The 25,283-nt window shown below is 39.7% G+C and overlaps 1 protein-coding gene across 2 annotated transcripts in view; it reads right to left on the bottom strand.

The window, feature by feature from the left end:
• Positions 1 to 23,948, bottom strand: part of LOC119900595 (arf-GAP with coiled-coil, ANK repeat and PH domain-containing protein 2-like) — a 59,507-nt gene extending 35,559 nt beyond the window's left edge. Inside the window, exons 1-2 of one of the 2 annotated variants that reach the window (XM_038715683.1) lie at positions 23,500 to 23,948; positions 3,798 to 3,855 (exon numbers count right to left, since the gene is read on the bottom strand). In XM_038715683.1, the coding sequence (XP_038571611.1) occupies positions 3,798 to 3,855; positions 23,500 to 23,552 (111 nt within the window). In that variant the 5' untranslated portion in view covers positions 23,553 to 23,948. The remainder of the gene's footprint in view (positions 1 to 3,797; positions 3,856 to 23,499) is intronic. The other variant, XM_038715684.1, reaches the window with a different exon arrangement.
• Positions 23,949 to 25,283: the final 1,335 nt, after the last annotated feature.

The following is a 25,283-nucleotide window of genomic DNA, read 5'->3' as shown; positions in this document are numbered from 1 at the left end:
GCCTCTGCAGGCAAAACAGCTAAATATATCACCTAAAAATGCTAATTTTAAGATATTTCCTAAACAGATTAGTAAGTGATCAACAGTTAAATAATACAATAACAAAAGTCATATATTAAACTACTCTACACACAATGTATTGAACTTTCATATTTTAAAACCAAATTAATTTAGCTCCAAACATGTAACTGTCTAAGCTGCAAAGGTCAGAAGGTAAAAGGTAACTTTAAAATAGACCCATTAGGTGCTTGTATTTGTCACACATGCACACTAACCACCATTATAGTCTATACTTCCTCTGTGATCTCTTTTGAATAAGCTATTTTGTTTTTTCTGTCTCACCTGTGATAACAAACTGTCATATACAGTAAAAAAAATATAATATTTTTGGATTAAGTCCATGGTGGTTGGAAGACAATCTTAATTGAATTAACTAAGTATTTATTTACTCAATTACCCCTGCCTTTCTTCAATGTGGCTATGCTCTTCTCAGCATTTATATCCATGAGGGCTAAATGACAGAAACAACTCCCAGTATAATGCAATACAGATCAACATCTCCACAACTGCATCACATGTCTAAAAACTGAACATTAAAACCTTCAGGAAGGTAGGTTTTGTTGCAAGACCGTTGTATTAGACTGCATAAATTTAGCTAGGTGTACCTAATAAACTGGCACGTGTATTTATAGTTTGCTATAGCTCATGCAGAGCAGGTTTAAAAAATGGCACGGTTAAAAGTGTGTTCACTTTTGACAACATGGCTGTTTACATCCCAGGCAGATAGGAAGCCCCAAGAAAAAGATCTCTTTAGCCCCTTGTTTATCGACTCCACCCATCAACAAGTACACACTCAGATACACATGCACCCAATCACAGCCATATTCACGCACACGAACACACCCACTCTCCAGCAGATCCTTCCTCTGCAGAGCAAGAGGGGAAGTGGGGCCGGGGCTGAGTCACAGAGGTGGGGTAAGGGGGAGGAGGGTGGGACTCTGTAAGACTGTAAGTCCAGGAACAATGAACTGGGATCTTCCAAGCTCGCTAGTGAACATACTCTGAGCTCTGGGTTTGGTTTGTTCTCAGGCAGAACTACTGATTAAAACTAGCTTGTTTGGGTGGTTTATTAGTTTAGTCTAGGGCTGGGTGATATGGCCTATAAGAAATATTTTTAGGCGACACCTCGATATCCACATTTTGTCTAAAATAACATTCCGTGCATTCTCACATAGTGCAAACATGATGATCTTTTAGAAGATGATGCATTGCTGTAGATTACAACTACTCAATAATGTATAAAGTAGTTAAAATTAGCACAAACTAGGGCTGGGCGATATGGACAGAAATGTTCTCACTGGGGGCGGAGCTAGACTCTCAGCGCAGTGGGGGCGAAGCTTCATTGTGGGCCCACCTGCTACAGTCATATTAACCAAGTTTACATGACCCTATACTCACTCCAAAAGTCAACATAGTCTGTCTGCTTCTCTGCTGCCGGAGCAGCCATTCTACTAAATATTTGTGCTTACACCAGAAGCACTGCAGTGCGAAGAAGCGTCACAGCGTCAAGCAGCACAGCGCAGATGAACCGGGCAGGAAGTCAGACAACAGAAACGGCAGAGAATTCGGTTAATCTTCAAAATAAAATACCCGTTACAGACTTCCGATTGTATATCAACAATAAACACTGTTAAATTAGACAAAAAAATTAAAGAATTTTACTACGTAGCCTTCTTAATCATAGTAGAAGCACAAAAAGCAAGCACTAATCACCAAATCAACAAAATCTAAACATGTCGGCAAAATCCGGCAGGTAAAACGCTCTTATTCTGAAATGCTCCCTGTGGTAGTTGCTAGATGCACCGGTCAATACGAGGAACGAAAGCGAGCCAGAGAGCTTTGAAGAATGTAGTAGGAGCACAAAAAGGACAATTAAAAACAAGTCACACACGTCCCTCCCTCAGAATTCCCATGATGCTTGAGGGTGAACGGAGTTTTGTTAAAATGTGATAATAAGTTTGCCATTTGTTTGAAATACAAATGATAATTTACGATTTATGTTTATTAAAACGTGTCTCCTTAGAATCTAGTGTGGTTTTTTTGGTAGTTGTCCAAATTCTTGGTTGGTAATTCTTATGGTGGTTTACCATTGAAACCACGAGTGAAGGTACGGTTTCATTTGATAAGATGATTCTCCCAGTGCAGGGCAGCGACATATAACGCTGTTTGTTTGTGTCCATAACAATTAACTGAACTAACTTCATGGTCCACTTAGGGGGCCCCCAACAAGCCGGGGCCCTGGGTCGGCCGCCCCCATGCACCCACACTACCTCCGCCTATGGTCATCACGATATCGATAATTATCACGATAAATGTCCAATCATTATGTCTTTAGATGGTTTTAAGCTATTCTTTATGGTCACACTTCATGCCAAACAGTTAATCACGAAACAAATCTGAGGCAGAACATTCAATACAATTAGGATAAAATCTTTTCTCAGCCCCTTTTCCTCAACAAAATATATCTTAATAGAAAAATTAAGTGCTAACTAGTTTGTGATTCAAATGAATTAAATCAAACATTTATTGAACATTTGTTATATTGTTATTGAGGAAAATTATATTGCGATAATTATCATTATTGTGCCCAGGCTTAGCTCAACCATAAACACCCACAGCAGTAAACTGCAACATACACATTAATGCAGGAGTAATATTAATCCATTAACATCATATGATGTTTATAAAACATCTCATGATGTTTTACATACATGTAAAACGGTGTCAGGGACCATTTTACTGCACAAGCAAATCTTGCCATCAATCTTGTATACTTTTACCTTAGTACAGTTCAGAATACACAACCTTTACTTGTAGTGGAATATTTTCAAATTGGAGCTGGTATTAGTACTTTTGCTTAAGTAATGGACCTTAATACACCCACAGCCTAACTGCATCTGTGTGTTACCGGCCGAGGCTCCCTCTTTCAGGAAGGTGGCTTTGTGGCTAACCTGTGTGTCTGACGAAGTCCAGCGGGTTTGTTTGTGTAAGGGACTCTTTCCCAGTATGTGAGGGGTAGTTATGTTACTTTAGAAAGAGATAAAGTACGTAGATAAACTCAGATTGCAGTATAATAGTTTCTAAAAGGCTGTGTGTTGTGTTTGCCACTGCTTACTGTGTCGTCTTCTACTCTTCACAGCAGAGTTGGTCCAGACTGTTAGCTAGTTAGTTAACAGCTACAAGCCAGGCTAAAGTCAATTAAAATTGCTTTGTTTTTCACCACTCATAAAGACAGCATAACAGTTCATGTTCCTGATATTACTATAATACTACCTGCAAACTAAATCTTTTTTATACCCCCCCCCCCCCCAAAAAAGGCCACCTTTTTATGATTTTGATTTAAAATAATGTGATTGTTAGAATAAAAGATGATTACAGGCTATTTGCCGCCATTTGGCTGGCAGTTGGTTTTAATTTCCCACTGTGTTGGCAACAAATAGAATCACTGGAGCATCTGAAACACTGGGGTCAGCCATTATTTTTAGGAATTGTAGAAGTAAATTGTCCAATTATAGTACAGTGTAAAGGGTGTCATGCACTTTTGAAACACCCCCACATGTTTTAGTGCAAGCATGGTGTCTATATTAGTCTTACTCAAAGGCAATCTGCCAGGGGATATACTGGGGCCAGAGACAAACCTGCAACTTTCCACTTAACAGGATGGCCTCTGTAGCTTGCTAGTTCACACAGTAGAACAACTGAACAATTAAGCAATGTTTTTCAAGGGTGGTACTCACTTTGTCGAGCTTGGATTCCAATTCACACACATCCCCCTCCACTTCCTCTATGGTGGCTCTGTGGGGAAAGAAAAAAAGCAATTGAAATCAAGTGTAACAATGACTCAGTAAGATCAACTTCACTAACATTGAAAGGCATTCATATGCTAGATGTTGACAAGAAGATAAAAGATACACTGCAGGGGAATCCTTATGTAAAGGACATAAACTCCCTCTGTGCCCATTTGGTTTACCATCTTTGTCGCATTATTACCATTTTCCCCATTTACCATCTGTCCTGTATACAGACTAATGAAGATAAAGCCACGCTATATTACACTTCCCTCACAAGTGAAAGCATTTAATATTCCACATGATAATACTCTATTTCAACCTTAAGTAGAAGGAAAGCAAAAAAAAAGGCACACACATAAAAAGCATTAGAACAACAGTTACCACAAACGTTATAGCTTAATTACTCTACCATTTTCATGTGATCATGCTCCATGATTATGGTACAAACATTTGCCCGATTGTTGCATCTTATATCAAGATCTTGCTTTTTTAAATATAGAGAGAACTGAAAGTTAAATGTAACAATTCAATTTCACCAACACATTCATATTTTTCAAGTGTCTGAAAACTACAAGTATTAGACATGATAATATACACTTCTACACTACTAACACAAGCACGTGCAGAAACACACACCATAAGAGGCAGTCAAACTGAGAGCTGCCATTTTGGGTAATGCCACAGGCCTGGGGTCAGGTCTGGCATTCTGCCCTTCAAAACATGAAAAAGCACAGCTTGGTTCTCCACATGATCAACAGCCTACGAGTATGAGAATGCCACGACAGGGGAAGAAGCAGCTCAAGAACCTCATCCACGCACAGAAAAGTGTGAACTCACTATATCACATTACAAAAGAAAACATGTATGACTGAACTACTTAATATGGTAATCCAACAAAGGTTAAAGTCAAGGGCAACTGGACTTGGTTGAAGATACTGGAAGACGTTTCGTCCCTCATCCAAAGGACTTCTTCAGTTCTGACTGACTGGCAGAGAAACTTAGCTATTTAACCTCAGTGGGGTTGTTTGCCAGGGTCATCGATACCGCTGGTTCGTTAGTGTTCCTGGTTGCTGTAACGACAGTCGTTATGGTCGTTAGGACTACCAGAGGTCAAGACTGAACGACCATCGTTGGTATCTTCACCTGAGGCCAATAGGTTACGTTTGTTGAGTTTCCTGGGAAGTGATGAAAGGACAGCCTTGTAAGTGGGGGATGTGAGCTGTATGTGTGCTGTAAGGAGATGAGCATTCATTCCTGGATGTGCACAACCTACCCTCCAAAGGAACGCAAGATACGCGTGGGAGCCATCTTGCGTACGCAAACGTGTAGTTAAAAGCAAGTATATCCAGTGCTTTATAGTTAAATGAAATCTCAATGTTGCAAGTCCTCGTTGTAGACAGTCATTTAGTATTAGATGCATTCAACAGCAGGTCACTGTAACATTATCATAGACGGCATGTTTTAGAGCCAGATGGCGGTTGACAAACAGTTTCTCGTAGCTTTGGATTATTATTAAAGAGTGTTAGTACAGGGATAAACTAGATGTGAATATGCTACATTGAATCTTTCAGCCATCTATTTACAGTTGCACCTTCCTGCAGCAAATATTTATTGATGTGCAATTGTTTACAGGTGAAGTTGGTGAAACTGTAATCTATTTTATTAATATAATCCATTTAGGAAAAGGTATTATAGCCTACATACAGAACAGCTTTCAATATCGGCCTGTTCTAGTGTGTCTATTCTAAATTTGGGAGTGCACACGTATTCAAGCCTTTAAGGTAACTGAAACAGACCAGTGCTAGCTGAGAGGCAGGTTTGCGACTTTATCTGGTTATTTTCTCTCTTTACAAAGATACGTGTTGCAGTATGAGAGTCCTACCTGAAGAGAGGCTGTAAAGTCGTAATGTTTCGCGATACGAGAACCACATACAACATTATTTATCAAATTGGGTCGTACTTGATGAATTTATGTGACAGATTCTGGTTTTCAAAATAAGGTGTCTATACAGTATGGAAACAAGATTAATTGGATTATATCCACAGAAAGTATAAAACGTGTGTCCATTAAAAGTAAATGAACACGTGATTTACTTTACCGGACTCTCTGAGGCCTCGGACCCACCCACCATAGTCTCTCCAAATCCTGTGGGAAACACTGAGTAAGGAGCACATTTTGATATTTAATTAATGCGATGGTAAAAAAAAGGCAAAATAAATGGAAAAAATGCTTCAGCCAAGAATTTTCATTTCGGTGCATCCCTACGAAGGGCCAAAGCATTCGAAGAGCAGCATGTCCCGGATCAGGCTTCCCTGGATGAACAGGGTGCAATCTTACGAAAAACCATGAGGGGATAGCGCAATTACACTGATATGCTCACAAAAAAGCCACTACCATAATACCTTCATTTATCAATCAAATAAAAGCTTTGACTGAGAAATTGAAGCATGGGTCTTCCAATTATTCTGTAATTAAAATTTCTAAATACAGATATGCTAGCTAAGCAGATCTAGTAATACTCTATTCTTCAGTCTCTCAACAATGCCTGTCGCTTTTTCCTTAAAAGCACTTGCACAGGTGTAGCTGCTCAGGAGCAAACAACAGGACAGAGCGGGCAGCTCTCAGATGTGAATCGGAGGCAGGATGGCCTGGAAAAGCTCAGGCACACTCAGCCATCTGTCCCTGGAAAAATAGTGGTTTAGAAAAATTTACCTTGGAAATCTAAATTAATCCAGCCAGTCACTCTCTGGCTTTCTATGCAACCACGAGAACACGACATTTTCCTTCTAATCTTGTAATTTGAGCCAGCGGGGGGACTTGTGAAAGTGCTGACAGAGGATAAGAAAAGGAGGGGCCCTGGCAAAATTAAAATCTGGGCCATTGCCTCATAACTCTGACCTTGGAGCAGGTCCAGCCTGAGTCTGGATAATGAGCAGAAGCAGAAAGCATGAGAGAACGAGAGACATGCACTTTTATTTTATAACACACCTCTTCTTCACTGAATAATATGCAGTGATAGACTGCTATAAACCATGGAAAGAGCAATACATTGCAGTTACATATCCAAGGTGTGAATCACCCACATACACACCCACCCACCCACCCACACACACACCCACCCTCTGGGAGGGTTGTAACAGTGTGCAAAATTCATAATCTGATATACTTCTCATCTGGGGTGACAATTCTTTCTCTCCATTTATTCAGAAAAATATAAACACTTAAGTGGAAAGAGTTGGATCATGAACCACCTGGAATTTCAAGGGTAAGTAGAACTCCAATTCTGGAATTTTTTTCTTTATGGCTAGAGTAGGTCAAGAGTTTAATATACCTTCAGTACTGCTCGAGTCGTCAGGCATATAGCAGTTATGAGACTTGAGTCGCATTAAACACCAAAGTACACAGATAACCCCTCTGCATAATGAACTAGCCAATAGCCCTGTGCTCTGCTCAGGTTTATAAACTACATTTTAGTTATTATGTAAATGCTGTTCCCCAAAGCACGTGTTTAAAGGTGCATGCAGACCACAGCCTTCAGTGTTGGCCGATCGCCATGCTGTTGAGACTACACAACTTGACATCTTGTGATGAGAGTCTTGAAGTGGTTGTGGCGTTCACACTACGTGACTGATCGGTGACAGGGGGTGACACACTACACGAGCTGACAGTGGCTGTGTCACCCGATGTCTAGTCTTCAAACCACGTTTTGTCAAGAAAATACATGAAATGTGAAACGGGAAATGACGCGACAATACACACGAAATAGCTGTTTATAATTGCTATCTTTAGAATAACAAAGACAAAGAATATGGGTGAAAGAATGGATTAGCACACGCAAGTAGCAGGGATCGTCTGTGCTACAGAGAGAGCTGGAGGTGAGTAAAAAGTTTTTTGCAGTGAAAAAGTAGCAGCCTGCTCTGCAAGCTGCCTGCTCTCATTGGCTGGATGTGCATGTCGAGTCTAGAGTACGACCGATTTATCGGCCGGCTGATATCGGCCAATTGCATTTAATTGGCATTGACCGTTTATAACGGCTGATATGTGACAATTAAAAAACAAACAAAAAGTCAGATCCTTCGCTCATGTCATGGGTGTTGCATAGTTTGCCCACCAGAGGGCTAGCTGGGTGTTGGAAGCTAGCTGACAGACATAACTGTAGATTTATTATGAAACAGTGTGGCAGTTAGTGAACGGTCCACTTTGGTTCCAATTTGTCCCTAGTTCATCACTTCTAAATAATCTATAAAATCACGTAACGTTAAAGCAGCCGTCTCAGCCACCCGTTGCTAAATTAGCCACAAAGCTAATGCCGTGTTTATCAGTGGAGGAGCGCTAACATCATAATAAGCCGTTAAACTATAGTTTCTGGTGTATTCTAAATATATCTGCGAGCCGACTGTCTGCAGTTAGTCGGCATGTCTGAAATGATTAAACCAGAGCGGACATGTAAATAAACGTGAGCTGAACAAGAATCTAACACGGCTTGCTGTAGCTCCTCTTTGTGTGACGTTGTAGATGTGAAATGCTGTCAGAGCTATAACATCTCTGGTTGTAGTTATAACGTTAGTTAAATGAAATCTCAAAGTTGCAGCTCGTTGTGTTAGTCATTCAACAACAGCTCACTGTATCATAGACGGCATGATTTTGACAGATGATGAGAAATGGTTTCTCGTAGCTTTGGTTAGAAGAGTGCTGGTAAAGGGAAACTACATGTGAATATGCTACATTGGAATTATGGCAGATTATGTGTAAAGTGAAATACACTTGCTTATCATCTCTCACTCTTTCTGTTTACAGATGGCTGAAAAGTTGCATGTTCCAGGAACATTTATTGATGTGCAATTGTTTACATATTCATTTTTTGAGACAGTAATCTATTTTATTAACATAATCCATTTAGGAAAAGGTTTTATAGTCCGCATACATACCAGCTTTCAATATCGACCTGTTCTAAGTGTAGTTTATACAGTAAAGGGATCTACTATTCAAATCATTCTCTAAATCTAAATATCGGTTCATTAATCGGCTCGTTTTCACTTTAATATCGGCATTGGCCCCCAAAAACCCATATTGGTCGGGCTCTAGTCGAGTCGGCCAACTCCTCCAGATATTTGGCATGCTGGATAACTGGCTGGTGTCTGCGATGCACCAGGGAACCGTTTTGATGTGTCTTTGAGTAGTTCACACATAACGACTGGTGACCGCAGACCGATCGGTGATTTACCCATGGTTCGAATTACAGGGGTCTGACCCCCCCTAATTAAAGCTTGGACCCCCCTAAAAGAGGCAAAAACAAGAGTTCAGGGGGGTCTTTCTTACCCGTCATTGTAAATATTACAATATATTTCCCATATTCATGCCTTATATTTAAGCAGATTTCTGAAAGCCCTAAATGGACCGTACCATTTCCTAACCTTGACGTTAGTTGAACGTCTTGTCTGCCCACATCACTCGCAGCGCAGCTACTCCAGTCCAGTCCACCACACGCTGGTGGAGACACTGTAAGTTAATGTCAGAAGTTAACTATCTAACTGCTTTAATATACTTAACTTTCCTACCTTCAGAGTTTCGTAATGGGCATTTATTTTACTTTAAATGAGCTATCTGATGTTAGCTAGCTGATAGCCCACCCTGTCATTTCATTACAACTATATCATTTCATATTTTATATAGACCTAACTGTTAGCCAACAATGGTGCTTAGGCATGAGCAGTGAAATTGACGATTAGTTATACTAGATACACATCTTGACATTAATATAGAGGTTATAATTTAATTTTCAGTATTATATGAGTCTTTCTACAATAAGCATATTTGTTTTCACTCGTACTAGACAGTACACAGAGACCAAAAATTCCACAACAGTGTATGACTACTGCTTTATTGAACGCATTCACAGACAACATTAGCAGTAGGAAAGGAGATATTTGCTACAAAAAAAAGAAAGTTGAAAGTTAAAACTTGAAATGATAAAAATTAGGAATTAGATATGATAATGCAGACTGTATTTATGATAGTGTCTTTGGTTCCGGTTCAACATTGTGTGGGTCTGTTTTGAGCGGTGTGGTCCTGATGGTCTGCTGTTGTGTCTGACCTGCTGGCAGTTTTGCTGTAGAATAGTGACCTCTGACTACAAAAGTTGTTTTGTATGGGGCACCCGTGAACTGGTGTAATGACCCACCATGTTACACAGCGCTAAATATTATGTAGCCGATCTGCTTGCTGTTTATCTTGATTCTTCAAACTACCTACCAAACTTGTTAAGGTTTTTGCAGGTCAAACAAGGGCCTCAGTATTTCCACTACCTTGTCCCTCAGTCATTGCACAACAAAGCACATATACAAAAGGAAATCAGATGGTTTATACAAACCTTGAGATAAACAACCATTGAATGTCTTTATCTCAAGTTCTCAGAACATGACAATGAAGAGTGCAAGTATTTGTAGGTAAGGTGTACTGAGACTGACATCGGTAACAATGAGTCAATGTGTCAGGTTGAAGTGCCGTCTCTGAGTTGAAATCATGATTCTGGGTTTTTTGGGGGGTTAACCCTTGTGTTTTCTTCCCGTCAACCATGCACTTTTTTTCCTCCCGGGTCAAAGTTGACCCGGTCCGGTTTGCCTGGTTTTAAAGCATCCAGTTTAACTTATCACCCAATTCTGTGTTACACCTTCTTAGCCAACTCCATTCTAACTCATTACCACTATTTTTACACTTCTTGATGGAATTTATGGTCAATATGTCTCATTTTTATGAAACTATACGAAATTTATAAGCTAAAAAAAAGCAGAAATTATGAATTCTTTTGAATAATAGTTAAGATCAGAGGACTATATGTTGATGGATTATCACAGACTAGTATATGTCAAAGTTTGGTCTGGATAGTGTTTTTAAACCATTTCATTATTTTTAATGGCTGCAAATAATCCCACTTGTTGTCCTCCCGGGTCAAAGTTGACCCGGTCCGGTTTGCCTGGTTTTAAAGCATCCAGTTTAACTTATCACCCAATTCTGTATTACACCTTCTTAGCCAACTCCATTCTAACTCATTACCACTAGTTCTACACTTCTTGATGGAATTTATGGTCAATATGTCTCATTTTTATGAAACTATACGAAATTTATAAGCTAAAAAAAGCAGAAATTATGAATTCTTTTGAATAATAGTTAAGATCAGAGGACTATATGTTGATGGATTATCACAGACTAGTATATGTCAAAGTTTGGTCTGGATAGTGTTTTTAAACCATTTCATTATTTTTAATGACTGCAAATAATCCCACTTGTTGTCCTCCCGGGTCAAAGTTGACCCGGTCCAGTTTGCTTGGTTTTAAAGCATCCAGTTTAACTTATCACCCAATTCTGTGTTACACCTTCTTAGCCAACTCCATTCTAACTCATTACCACTAGTTCTACACTTCTTCTTGGAATTCATGGTCAATCAATCTCATTTATCTTATTTTTTAGTTAAAAAATGCAGAAACTCTAAGTTATCTTGACTAATAGTATAAATCAGAGGACTATAAGTTGATGGACTATCACAGACTGGTATTTGTCAAAGTTGAGTCAGGATACTGTTTTAGAAGCATTGCATTATTTTTAATGGTAGCACATATACACACCTGTTGTCCTTATGGGTCAAAACTGACCCGGTCTGGTTTGCTTGTTTCTAAAGCATAATGTAAAAAATGATCACCCAATTCTGTGTTACACAATGTCAGCAAACTTTATTCCAGCTCATCACCAATTCATTTTACACTTCAATAAACCTCATTTACATTAAATTTTAAATTTTTTAGGAAACCAGCAGAAATTATTATTATATATTTTGGATAATCACAGACTGATATATATTCCTAGGTCAACATTTGATGGAATTTTATTCACAAATACCAGAGTAAATAAAGAGCTAAATAAATTCATTTACATAGAACAGTCAACATTTATTTCTAAAACTTAAAACTTCAACATTTCAAAACTTGTATAATATACATGTTTATTACTTACATGTGTAAGTGCAGGTGTGTGTCTCTGTGTGAATGTGCTATCATTTGCATGATAGGCAGTGTGTGGTGGTAATGGCATGTTTTTTGCAAATGTTTGCCATGCAATTTTGGCACCTGATGCAGGTTTTGAGATCACTCTTGCCAGTGCAGAATCGGCACCTCTTCCTTGTGGCTGCAGCTGGGTTAGTAGAAGCTGCTGCGGAGGTAGAGGGTCCATCTGTCTGGATTTCTTGGCTGTGGCTCAGGAGGTAGAGCGGGTTGGCCGTTAATCGGAAGGTCGGTGGTACCATCCCCGGCTCCCCCTGGTTGCGTGTCGAAGTGTCCTTGGGCAAGATACTGAACCCCGAATTTCCCCTGGTGGCTGTTCCGCCAGTGTATGAATGTGTGTGAATGTTAGTTTCCGTTTCAGCACTTAGGCTCAGTGTATGAATGTGAGTGACTGGTGAATGCAGATGTAGTGTAAAAGCGCTTTGAGTGGTCGAAAAGACTAGAAAGGCGCTATACAACTACGGAGCATTTACATGTAAAAAAAATTTCCATCAGCAGGTTTGCCAGTGTACACTTGCATGTTGAATGCATAGCTGGTCCTGGCATTGCACGCTGTCCAGATCTTCACACTCTTCCACAGTCACATCAGCTCCCGGGTTGTACATCTGCTGCAGGAGACACACCCACTTGTCCCATACATCACGAATGGCAGCGAGTTTGTCACGTGCACGGTGTGCTGTTCTTCTATCTCGATCGTCAAACCGAATGAGATAATGTGGAACATTTTGAGGGACATTGTGGCCCCAAAAATTGCTTGACCAGAGGATTCCAGTGGATTCTTTATTGGATGGATATACTCCAGCGAGAATCAACAGACCTAAGTATGCCTGGAGAGCTATCCCATCCATCTCTCTCCACTTATTGCCATAAACACGACGCCCCTCCTTGTTGGTCATGTTCAGCACAATGTTTTCAACTTGGTCTGGCAGAAACAGTTGAAAAGCAGACATTATACTATCAACGCGAGCCACTGCGTACCTTGTTGGACCCCTGGGGCTCCTCTCTCTCTCTGCTACCAACATGTGACGTCTGTCACTAGGAGGGATGGAAGACCACAGCAAACTTCCATCTTTTGACTGGAAACACTCAACCATCTGAGGTTCCTCTTCCTCATCACTTGATTCTTCCTCATCTGTTGAAGCATTATTCTCATCTTCTTCGCAACTGTCCTCTTCCTCTGATACATCCTCTTCTTCTTCTTCAGATTTCTCCTGGTCTCTCAACTCTCATCAGGGTTCCAAAGTAATTCAGGAGCCTCTGTCAAATTATAGCGTCTCTTCATTGTGCTTCCCCCGTCTGCATGTCAGACTAAAATGGGTAAAAGGCTGCAAAAGCTCAGACTTTATAAGCTGTTTTGTTTTGAAAGGCATTTCAAAGGTGTGAAAAGAACAAGTTTACATGTACTGTAGCTTTGAAGTTTTGTATCTTTGAAGTTTTGTGTGTGGGGGCGCGTGTGGGGGCGCGTGTGTGGGTGTGTGGGGTGGGTGTGTGGGTGGGGGTGGGGGTGTGGGTGTGTGGGTGGGTGAGGGATGTGGGTGGGTGGGTGGGTGTGTGGGTGTGGGATGTGGGTGGGTGGGTGGGTGTGTGGGTGGGTGTGGGATGTGGGTGTGTGTATGTGTGTATGTGTGTGGGGGGGTGTGTGTGTGTGTGTGTGTGGGGGGGGGGGGATTTCATCTGCTGAAAACCAAAACACCGTGACTTATTGACCCTTTTGCAACACCGGGTCAAATCTGACCCGGGAAGACCAAATATGGAACACATTTGAATAAAATACCCACAATTCAGTGAAAGTAGTGATCATTTTGTTTGTTTAGAGCGTAGTGTGGAAGCATCCATGTTATTTTGGTGTAATTTTATGAAATAAAACCATATTTTTCATACAAAAGAATTTCAAAACGGGTCAAATTTGACCCGAAGATAACACAAGGGTTAAAGAAAGCAAAGACTCTCCTGATGGCCATGAGAAATCACTTTTATGCTCTCCGTCAGTCAGGGCAGAGATTATCTGCATCTAACACTCTCAGACATCAGAAAGCTTTAGAAAATAGAGATGTAGCCATCAAATATTTTCCCTACTTACTACCTACTAAACAAGAGTGAATGGGGGGCTTTTGTTTCCTAGAACATTCAGACACACTTCTACATTCTTAATAAAGCGATACAGTGTTATCCCAACATTGTAATATGGCGTCAATAAGCTTGCATCTCTCAACAGCACAGGTAGTGTGATAACACAGACTGGGTGATAAGCAGACCGAGTGGATGATGCAGGTATTCCGGCCAAACATCCGATATCAGGCTGCAAACTAAAAAGAAGCAACACCTGCCGCCATAGCAGACAGGTAAAGAGGGCTTTATGTGGTGAAGATTTTATCAGTGGACAAGACCAAGTCATTATATGCCATTTGGGGGCTACATTTCATTCATTGCATCATTTGATAATTTCAAGTGATTTGTAGGAGAATAATTTGTGTATTTGTGTAATTTTGAAAGATGGGATACAGCCCTTAATCATGATAGTAATATGGTTTTATCAAGCATACAAATGTTATAGTTTGGTCCACTATATTTTGGTTGGTATTGTAGGAAAACTGAAGGGAAAGGAAGCAGATTCAAGTAGTAAGTAAACACTAAAATAAGGTGGAGAATTAAGTAGAATTAAAATGGTGAAATAGAAAATGTACCCTGCCAACATTGCACTCTAGCTCTAATCTACTTTATGTCATTAAAACATTCCCTTTTGAAGTTGATTCTGTTCTAAATCCTAATAAACTATCAAAGAAAACTGCATTAAAAATGTAAATGTTCCCAAGTTCATGTGTTCACAGTTTCTGGTTTTACTCATTCAGCACCACAGAGAAATCATATCCACCACATTTTTTGATCCTTACAGCTAAGAGGGGACTGTCCCTCTGTGACAAAACTGGGGTTAAGAGGTAAATTCCAGTAGAAAAGTAAAAGGAAATAGCAACGTATGATTACTAGCCTTTTCACCAAATGCAACAATATAAATTAGCAAACTAAGACATCCTAGTTTAAGTGTTATTTGGGTGTGAGTGTTTAGCCGGGGTTAAATAAAGACAGAGAGTAGTATGAAGCCCATGAAGAGAAGAAAAAAAAACAAAACAGCTGCCTTGAAAACCACATGAGTGAGAAAGAGGCCAATTCAGCATCACTGAGGGAATGTTTGGGTCCTATTTCACTTTAAGTTGACCAAGATCACGCAAAGGGACACTAATCCACAGTATACGCCAGACAGAGATCCACATTACTGTATGTCTATAAGTAAAGCCACCTGCTTGGATTATATTATACTTGTTGAGATTCTAACACTGTTAGTTCTGATATTTGCACCCTAATAAGCTGACAATATTAAAGGATAGTACAGGTGAAACTCAAAAAATTAGCATATCGTGCAAAAGTTAATTTATTTCAGTAATTCAACTGAAAAGGTGAAACTATATATTATATAGACTCATTACATGCAAAGTTTGATAGTTCAAGACTTTATTTGATATAATTTCGATGATTATTGCATACAGCTTATGAAAACCCCAAATTCAAAATCTCAGAAAATTAGAATATTACATGAAATCAATAAAAAAAAAGGATTTTAAATACAGAAATGTCAGCCCTCTGAAAAGTATAATCATGCATATGTACTCAGTACTTGGTGGGCCCCTTTTGCATGAATTATGCCTCAATGCGGCGTGGCATGGATGCTATCAGCCTGTGGCACTACTGAGGTGTTATGGAAGACCAGGATGCTTCAATAGCGGCCTTCAGCTCTTCTGCATTGTTCGGTCTCATGTCTTTCATCTTTCTCTTAGCAATGCCCCATAGATTCTCTATGGGGTTCAGGTAAGGCGAGTTTGCTGGCCAATCAAGCACAGTAATCCCATGGTCATTGAACCAGGTTTTGGTACTTTTGGCAGTGTGAGCAGGTGTCAAGTCCTGTTGGAAAATGAAGTCAGCATCTCCATAAAGCTCGTCTGCTGAAGGAAGCATAAAGTGCTCTAAAATGTCCTGGTAGACGGCTGCGCTGACTCTGGACTTAATAAAGAGACAGTGGCCCAACACCAGCAGATGACATGGCTCCCAAACCAACACAGACTGTGGAAAATTCACACTGGACTTCAAGCATCTTGGATTGTGTGCCTCTCCATTCTTCCTCCAGACTCTGGGACCTTGGTTTCCAAATGAGATGCAAAATTTGCTCTCATCAGAAAAGAGGACTTTGGACCACTAAGAAACAGATCAGTTCTTTTTTTCTTTAGCCCAGGTAAGACACTTCCGACGTTGTTTGTTGTTCAGGAGCGGCTTGACAAGAGGAATACGACATTTGAAGCCCATGTCCAGGACCCGTCTGTGTGTACTGGCTCTTGATGCAGTAACTCCAGCATCAGTCCACTCCTTGTGAAGCTCCCCCACACATTTGAATGGCCTTTTCCTGACAATTCTCTCCAGGCTACAGTCATCCCTGCTGCTTGTGCACCTTTTTCTTCCACACTTTTCCTTTCCACTTAACTTTCTATTAATGTGCCTTGATACAGCACTTTGAGAACATCCAACTTCTTTTGCAATTACCTTTTGAGGCTTTCCCTCCTTGTGGAGGGTGTCAAAGATGATTTTCTGCACAACTGTCAGGTCAGCAGTCTTCCCCATGATTGTGAATTCCACTGAACCAGACTGAGAGATCAATTAAGGGCTCAGGAACCCTTTACAGGTTTTTTGGATTAATTAGCTGATTAGAGTGTGACACTTTGAGCCTACAATACTGAACCTCTTCTAATTTTCTGAGATTTTTAATTTGGGGTTTTCATAAGCTGTAAGCCATAATCATCGAAATTATATCAAATAAAGGCTTGAAATATCTCACTTTGCATGTAATGAGTCTATATAATATATTAGTTTCACCTTTTAAGTTGAATTACTGAAATAAATGAACTTTTGCACGATAAGCAAATTTTTCGAGTTTCACCTGTATATCATAATATGACCACCATGCCTTTTAAACTGTCCATCTGCCTTATTCACATTAATATACATGTGACCTAGTAACCTATCATAGCTAGACAGCTAGTCTAAATGTCAACATGAAATTTTCTACTGGAAAATCTATTACATTTGGATATCTGAATGAGAATGTTCTTGAAAGTCTTTAAATAGACCAAAACTTAAATATAGTCCAGTTACAATTATATAAAAAAGAGAAAGCACCAAAATTTCACATCTGAGAAGCGGGTCTTTGGTTGATTTTGGTAAATTATAATCTATTACCCAAAAACTTTGATCTAAACCTTCTTTAGATCAGGACACAATACCACCTTAAATTGAATCTGGTAGACACAACACTTTTAGGGTTGCCTGGGAATCCACTAAAATCTGTTGTTTTAGCTACTTTGAGTAAACATCTACATAAAAGTATTTTATTTTAGTAGTAGGTACACTGCCAACAACCAACCAAAATTAACATCAGAAATAGACAAAGCCTTATATCCTTCCTGTGCCCTCCACCTATTAGTCAGAGCTCTGACTCTATACTGTTGTAACATCTTCTATAAAAACAAAGGCAACAAATTTTTTTGTTGTTGCAGCGATTCAGCGACCATGATCCAAAACAAAGAGTGCCGCCTCTCTGGCTCTGTGTAGCTGTTGGCAATGGGCCAGCAGGCTGTGTGCACTCTGCATGCAGGAGTGAGGTAGCTGAACAGGTTTGTCGTCCGAGCTGCCAACACAATCGAGTCTTCTGTGGGCCTGGGGCACAGACGTCTACACTTCAAAGACCATCTGCTCTTCACACAGTTTCACTTTCCTCCTTATTGGAACATCCAGTATTTCTAACGAAGATGTTCTGCTCTTTGGGGATTGACTGGTTTGACTGGAAATTGAGGTTGGGCCGATAGACGAAGCCAATGTCCATTGCCGACGGCTGACAGATCACAATGTTGAGCCGGTGTCGTGATTATATTATTATTATTATTATATATACACCATCTAAAATAACTTCACCTAAAGTTTGAGCTTCTTAATTGTGAGGATTTGCTGCTTTTCTTTACATTTTGGGCAGATTAACCAATAATGAAAATAATCTTAATTTGCCGCCTTGATGTCTTAATACCTTTTTTGCCTCTGCCCCAAACGGAGTCATTTAATGTTAAGTATCTGCCAGAACAGAGTCCAATCCCATATTTATATTTCCTTACATAATACAGCTGCAAACTCCACAGTTAGCCCAAAGCAGGCTTACGTCAAAATGACTATAACTAATCCCATTTAGATATGTCTGACGGTTGAATAGCTCTGCATTACAACTTTCCTTTGATGTCTTCTAATTATATTTGGTATTTGTCATCTCTTCTTCCTCCTAGTGCTTCTGCTGTCATAGTTTGAGTGTATAGAAAGAAGATTAAACAAGGCGTTAGCTTTTCTGACATTTTTTTGTTACATTCTTATGAATGTGGAATGAGGAAAGTTTATTCCACTGGACTGAAATGACAGTGGTGGCGCAAACAATTCAACACTCTGAATCTGTTACTGTGGATGGAAATGTGAAGAATGGGGTGAGCTTCAGCGCTGTGATGTAGATCCTGTAATTGTTACTGAGCGGAGGAGAGGTGATATGGAGGGGGCTCCTGCTGTGGTAAAACCTACCATTTGACGCACGAGCTTCATCCACATCAACAAGATGAAGTCATAAGTTAAAGATAAAAAGTTACACAATACAGGAACTTGGAACATTTAGGCCAATTTCATATCTTGTACATCCCCTGTGCTCCCATGTCATACACAAGCTGTAGGAAGGAAAGACAGAGCAGATGGTGGGAGTCATAACTGCAGCATTTTCAGTATCTACAGTAAAGTCTGAGGAGTGACAGGCTCTGTAGGAGAGAAAACCTTAAATAATATAAAAATGTTAAACAGGAGTTATTACTTTGACAGCTAAAAACTAGGGGTCCAACTAACCACTACTTTCATTATTACTATTAATGTACAATGTTTTGTTTTGTCAAATCAACAGTTTAAAACTGAAAGTTTACAAATATCTTTATATTTCAGCAGCTGGAATCAGTGTTTTTACTTGAAATGTTTATTATGAATTGAAGATTCATTTTCTGCAGCACAATAAATAACATTTTCCTTTATTTTATTTACTATACTGTCCCATGAAATACAACTCTAGCAGTACCAATAAGCAGGACTACGGGTCAGTCCTCACATTTCATTAGCTGTTAATTGCCTTTATTGATAACAATCTAAAAGGAAATGAACCACAGCTCAATTAAATCAAACTGCAACAAGCCCATCATGCGAACAAGCCTACAGCTGGACTCCCATGGGAAAGGAGTTAGTGCTCATACTGTATCATAGTATGAACACTTCTAATCAGACTCTGGGTACTATATTAGAGAAGACCGCCAGTGATCTGCTGGCTGTACAGCTGCTGTCAATGACTCAGGGGAAACTGCAACCGGGACTGTTCGACCAATGACCTCATGGGATGGCACTCGGCCAAGCTCAGAATCAGCAAAACCAATCAGGAGCAGGTAATCACGTTATCATGTTTAAGAGGCGAGTGAAGACAGGGGAAAGGGTTGCTGTTAAATAAAGAAATTAGCTCACTTCTGGGCAGTTCATGTCAACTGGGTATAAAAACACATCCATCCTACTCTTGTGATGTTTTATTTATTAATCTCTTGGTGTTGTGCTTCCCTCTGTGGTTCATCTAGAACCTCAGCAAGCCGATGTATATTTTTCTTCAATCGGTTAGAACCTATGCTAAAACAACTGTCATCATTATTGTTCTTGAACTACCAAAACAAACAACATACTGCTAATTTAATATGAAAACTTGCTAATTCTAGTCTCCGCTGGTACCTTGCAGGACAGACAAGCAAATTAAATATGTAAAACATTTACTTCTAAATCATGTGGGGAGAAAAGCCACGGCCCTCTGAAGGGAATTTTCGACTCATACTTGAAGAGGATCCAGGAAAGGCTGAGTCTATTCTCAAGTGGAAAACTAGGCTGTGAGGGTTTACCGCCAAAAATACATAATTTTTGCACTAATGGATCTCTCCTCTAGGCTGAAAGCATGGTTTATGACCAAAGACAGCTTCCCGACTAAAATGAGGATGAGAGCAAAAAAAAAAAAAGCGGGGTGTGCCAAATTACCACTTGAAAACAACCCTCTCCACATTTGGGGGCTCCATATTCTCTGGCACAAAGTTAAAAGCGAACACCAAAATGGAAACAGATGTTGAGCAAGCGAGAGCTGCTCCACACTGCTGTGTATTCCATGTGTTCATCCATTCTTTCTTTCTCTCCCGCTCTGTCCTCTTCTCGGGCCAAACATAACGAGAATGGAAAATACCAGTGAAACAATGGTGGTCGCAGTGGAAAACTGCGCCGTGAAACTCTCTGATCAGTCCCAACCCATCAGGATGCAGCTACAGTGGACTTGCAGTCAAGAAACTTAAAAAGATGACTCTCATAAAGGACAAAGGGCACTAAAAATTTAATAAAGCTGGGCTCCTGGTTGCAGAGGATCACGGCAAGGTGCTTCCTAGTCCTATCAGACTAACATGATCAAACACAGACTAGATTTAGATTTCCAATTTTAATATTCAGGTGGTGCTAATATTTGTTATCCTTAAAGTTACAGAGACACAGAGCAAAACATTGACAAAAATAAGGCAGACCAGTACTGCGATTGCTTTTGCACAAATGGTACGTGTTTGTTACAACCTGTGCTACATCGGACAGGTTTATGAACAGCTATTGTACTAGTTGCTAATATCAGGTTTCTCTCACATGCACCCTGATGTGTACAGCGAGTTGAAAATACTGTACAGAGCCAGAGCGCTCTGTTTAGGAGAAAAGGCTGAACTATATTTCGCAAAGAATAAAGTTTGGATGACCATGGAGTGTGTGGGAGAATACATGCTGTTGGGTTGTAGACACTCTCAAAAAATGTCCCTTTAGCAAAGGAAACATACGACCAGGTGAATTGTTAAGATAACAAAAGAGAATCAATTATGTTTTTTAATCTTCTCGTCTGCAAATGTCAGAAAATAGTGAAAAATGCCCATTGACAATCTCTTCACAACTGAGGAGTTGGAACTAGCTAACGTTTAGGCTTTCTGCTTGCAAAATGACTTTGTAGCTTTGACCATCATATTAATTGATGAACAAAAAAGTTGCTAATTAATTCCCTGACTAAACATGAATCAAGATGTTTATGATAATCTGACCAATACACTTTATGTGTAGATGCCCATGCACACTCACAGAGATGTTTCCATTTCTGTACCTTCTTTATATTGCTGCAGCCTTCCTTGATAAATTAGCAGACTTAGCCATCCAGTCTACAAAGTCATGTTGAAGTTTAGCAGTTTCCTCAATTCAGAACAAATTTTGGAGCTGGAGCCTTTGTTGAGCCTTTGTTGACATATAATCTATTTTTTTATTAATACTCTGTGATCAAGCCTTATACATAAAATTATTGACTTTCAATAGGGAAGAGGTATCGTTTGAGGTCTATGGGGAAATACTTTATGGACTGAAAGTCATTGGTTAAAGGTTTTAGTTTCAGACAATGCATATTCACCACAGCCTCAGTCTGCGGCCCGGCTTAAGTAGTTTCATAACTTTGTTCTAAAATCTACATCACTGACTCACACAACAATAACTCATATCAATTATTTTGACAGACTGTCTATTGCGATATGAGTGACAATTATAGTGGGAAAGGTAATTTTGCATTTCATTTTCGCTGAAAAAAAATGTAAAAATTATCTAATTTTTGCCAGGGTCTGTACCAAACAAGCATGCTCCCTTACGTGTGGAGAATATGATTCGTAAGCCAAAACATCTCTGTAGCACCACAATGCTTTATTTATAGTGGTATGCTGTGATACATTTTACCTTTATCAAAAAGTTGCAGCTCCTGCAATTTGGATATTGCGCCTGGCCATATTGTGATTTTGGTAAAATGAATTAATTGTTCATCACAGACTAGATGCAACTAGAACTGGAATACATACTAACTGCAATGTTTTAAAGAAATGCTGGTAAATACTGGACCAATCTGAGTACATAAACAATTCATAAAAAGGTATAATAATGACTGAGATCCTCAAAGTCCAGCAGCCTTGGTAATACACAGGGGCTTACATCACTAGAGTGTTAGACCAACCAACCTAAAGCAACACAGCTGACTGACGTTTCCCTTTATTCTGACGCTTTAAAATGCTCCAATTAGTTGTTTTACAATGCTGTTCCATTCTTCTGCAGACAGCTTTCTAACATCTGTTCCTCGTTTTTTTTGTGAGAGAGGATGTTGCAGCAGCAGCAAAGGGAGTGGGGGGGCTTAGGGAGGAAGGAGGCAGGCGCTTTCTCCAATCTCTGGAAAACGCAAAGCAACTGAGGAGGAAGTTGTGAGAAAACATCCCATTTTACGCAACATTTTGGCTTGATGAATTGAAAAAAAAAAAAAAAAAAAGAGAAGAAGCTGGGAGTGACGATGTCAGAAAAAGACACCGCTGCCAATAATACATCACGTGAACACCCACCACCTGACAAAACTGCTTCACTCTGGAGTGGACCCACCCACTATTCATGAGGTCTTCTCCTATTTACTAGTAGGTGAAATAATAAAATATGGATTATGAGTGTTAGGATGTACGGCCTGATGTGGCTGGTGGGAGAAGAAGTGTGAGCCCTGTCCAGCTGAGATGATTCATAGACTGGTCGATCGACAGAAAATTAATCAGCAACAATATTGTTAAAGACATTTTTAAAGCAAAAATGGCAAAAAGAATTCACTGGTTTCAGCTCCTTAAATGTGACTTTTTGTTGGTTTTCTTTGTCATCAAAATATTAAACTTGACAGTTTTGGGGTGTTGGCTTATCTGAATATGTCAACTTGAGCTTTGGGAAATTGTGAGAGGCAATTCTATTATTTTCTGACACTTTATGGCCCAAACAATTCATTGATTAAGCAAGTAAATAAGACTAATTAGGTTAATTACATCCCCAGTTTTCTGTCCTGCCAATACTAGCTGATAAAAGTATTTCTTTCCAGATAAATAGGAAAGTATGTTACAGTATGATGTACTGCATACAATAAAAATGAAAGCTGGGGTGATGTCATAATTACGAGATAAGATGTCATAATTATGACATCTTTTCTCGTAATTACGAGATCCTGATCTCGTAATTTTTTTTCTTTGGTGAATGCAATGCGCTTCCGTACAGTGGCAAATGAAGTTACTGGCACAGACTTTATTAAATATATATTCCCTTCTTCCTACATAATTTATATAAAGAAAACAAGCGCTAGAACAGCTTGCTCCTGCCCATATGAGCTTACCACACTGGTCAGTGAGTTTATGTTTGGTTTCCTCCCCGGCTGGCCCCAGCTTTCTTACAGACAAAAATAGAAAAGCAGCAGGCAGCAAGCGGCTAGCTGGTTAGTTATGTTACCGTTACTGCTGAGTCGCTTGTGTTATCAGGCTGCTAGCTGGTCACTTTTCCGTGTGATTAATAAATAACCACTAACCGGTACAAAAGCCTGATTGTCATCACTCACCTGAACCGAGGGGAGTCCTTCAAACATTCCTCGAAATCCACAGTTATCTTCATTTTGCCGCAGTGAGTAAAACCGCAGACTTGCGCTCTCTTTGATTAAAGACAGTAACGTTAACTAACGTTAATCCAGGCTGAGTGTTTCGGGCTAATTAGCTTGTTTGCTAACGTTACTGTACCCCTGTCCGACTAGCTGGCTCCACTCTGTCACTGCTCCGCTAGCCAGCTAGCCTCAGAGGCCAGCAGCTACGATGAAAAAGTCGCGGGAATGCGACCATAAACGACTGTATGTTGAATGTGTGATTGCCCAAAACGCGACAAAACTATTATCAGACGCGGCGGTCAGTCCTGAAAACAGAAAGTGTCGTCCGGCGGTAGCTAGGTCATAGCAGCCAGTGGGAGAGGAGCTTTTCTTCAGCGCACACACACTACAGCCAAACACACAGATCGTCTATACTGGGAAAAGAGGGATGACAATCTAGCGCGCATGTGCCTGCTTCTGCAATCCAGTTTATGCAAATGAACTCTGGCCTGTTTATTGATTTTATTTTATTTATTTTTATTATTTATTATTTTTTTACAACAAACATTAACAGAGAAAGAGTGGTTGGTACTGGCAAATATACAGTCATAAAATAAAAGAATACAAAAATAATAATAATTCATTAAATTTTAACAAAGGGCGAAATGTCACTTAGTAGCACATTAAGTAGTCAACATTGTGAACTCAAATAATTTCTTAGAGAGAAAAGATAGAACTACCCTGAAAAACCTAGGAATTATATAATCTGGGTTATGAGGAAAGTTAACCCTTCTGACAAACTGATTAAAAAATGCAACACCTTACATTATTTATTGGATGAGCCCTTTAACTTGAGTCTATTTTTATTTTTCCATATTTAACCATCAATGACTGTGTTCGATGATGTTGGCTGGATATTCTCAGGGATTTATATCTGTCTGACACAGATGTAAACTGTTTTATGGGAACCATTGTGGTGGATGTTTTCTGTAATTTATAATGTTGAACTCTGTATTCGTTCTGTGTTTCACTTTCTCCAAATGTTTGCAGGACACATTTTTCCTTTAGGTGTTTAGGTTCCCACTGACGAAAACGTAGGAAGAGCGATCCCTCTGTCGTCTCCTACGCGATCTCTGTGTCAGTTGACAGGCGCTTCCTGATCTGATGCATTGAAATTACCCTTGACGCTGCCTGGACAGACTTGGACGTCATCCTCATTTCTTAATCCACCGTATCTTAAATTGTAGATTTCATCGAACAACCATTCGCCACGTACACAATCAGCACGATCTTAAAACGTTAACGAGAGGAATGCATTACTCATTTGACATTTCATCCGAGGGTGAAACAAATCTCTCGACCACTTGCGTTGAAACGCTGTTTTGCGTTTGAATAAAATTCATTCTTAGCTGTAAACCCACTGCAGACCAAGCATGCAGGATAATCCTTGCACGAACAGGCTTTATCCTATTAGAATTACTAGAAATCCAACAGGAACGAAAGATGTGTTGTGAAACAGCGCGATCTGGTGGTAAGAGAGACGCAGTCATTTCAAGCGAGAGGCCGAAATTAACTGTTTTTCAGTCCTTACAATTTTGAGATTGAAATACTAGGGCCAGTAGTCTGTGTTCAGTGCTCTATGTCTATATATTTAAGTTCACAACATACTCTTAGACGTTTCTGTCTTACAGGTGTCTCCATTCATTCCCATATAGTATGAAAAACAATAAGTAGAGACATACATTAGATAAACCATCACAGGGAAG

Source organism: Micropterus salmoides, unplaced genomic scaffold (genome assembly GCF_014851395.1).
Source record: "Micropterus salmoides isolate LMB-PRFRI ecotype aquatic unplaced genomic scaffold, ASM1485139v1 Ms_hic_scaffold_13, whole genome shotgun sequence".
NCBI lineage: Eukaryota > Metazoa > Chordata > Actinopteri > Centrarchiformes > Centrarchidae > Micropterus > Micropterus salmoides.
Note: the sequence above shows the minus strand (reverse complement) of the source record. Positions and strands in the feature narration are given on the sequence as shown.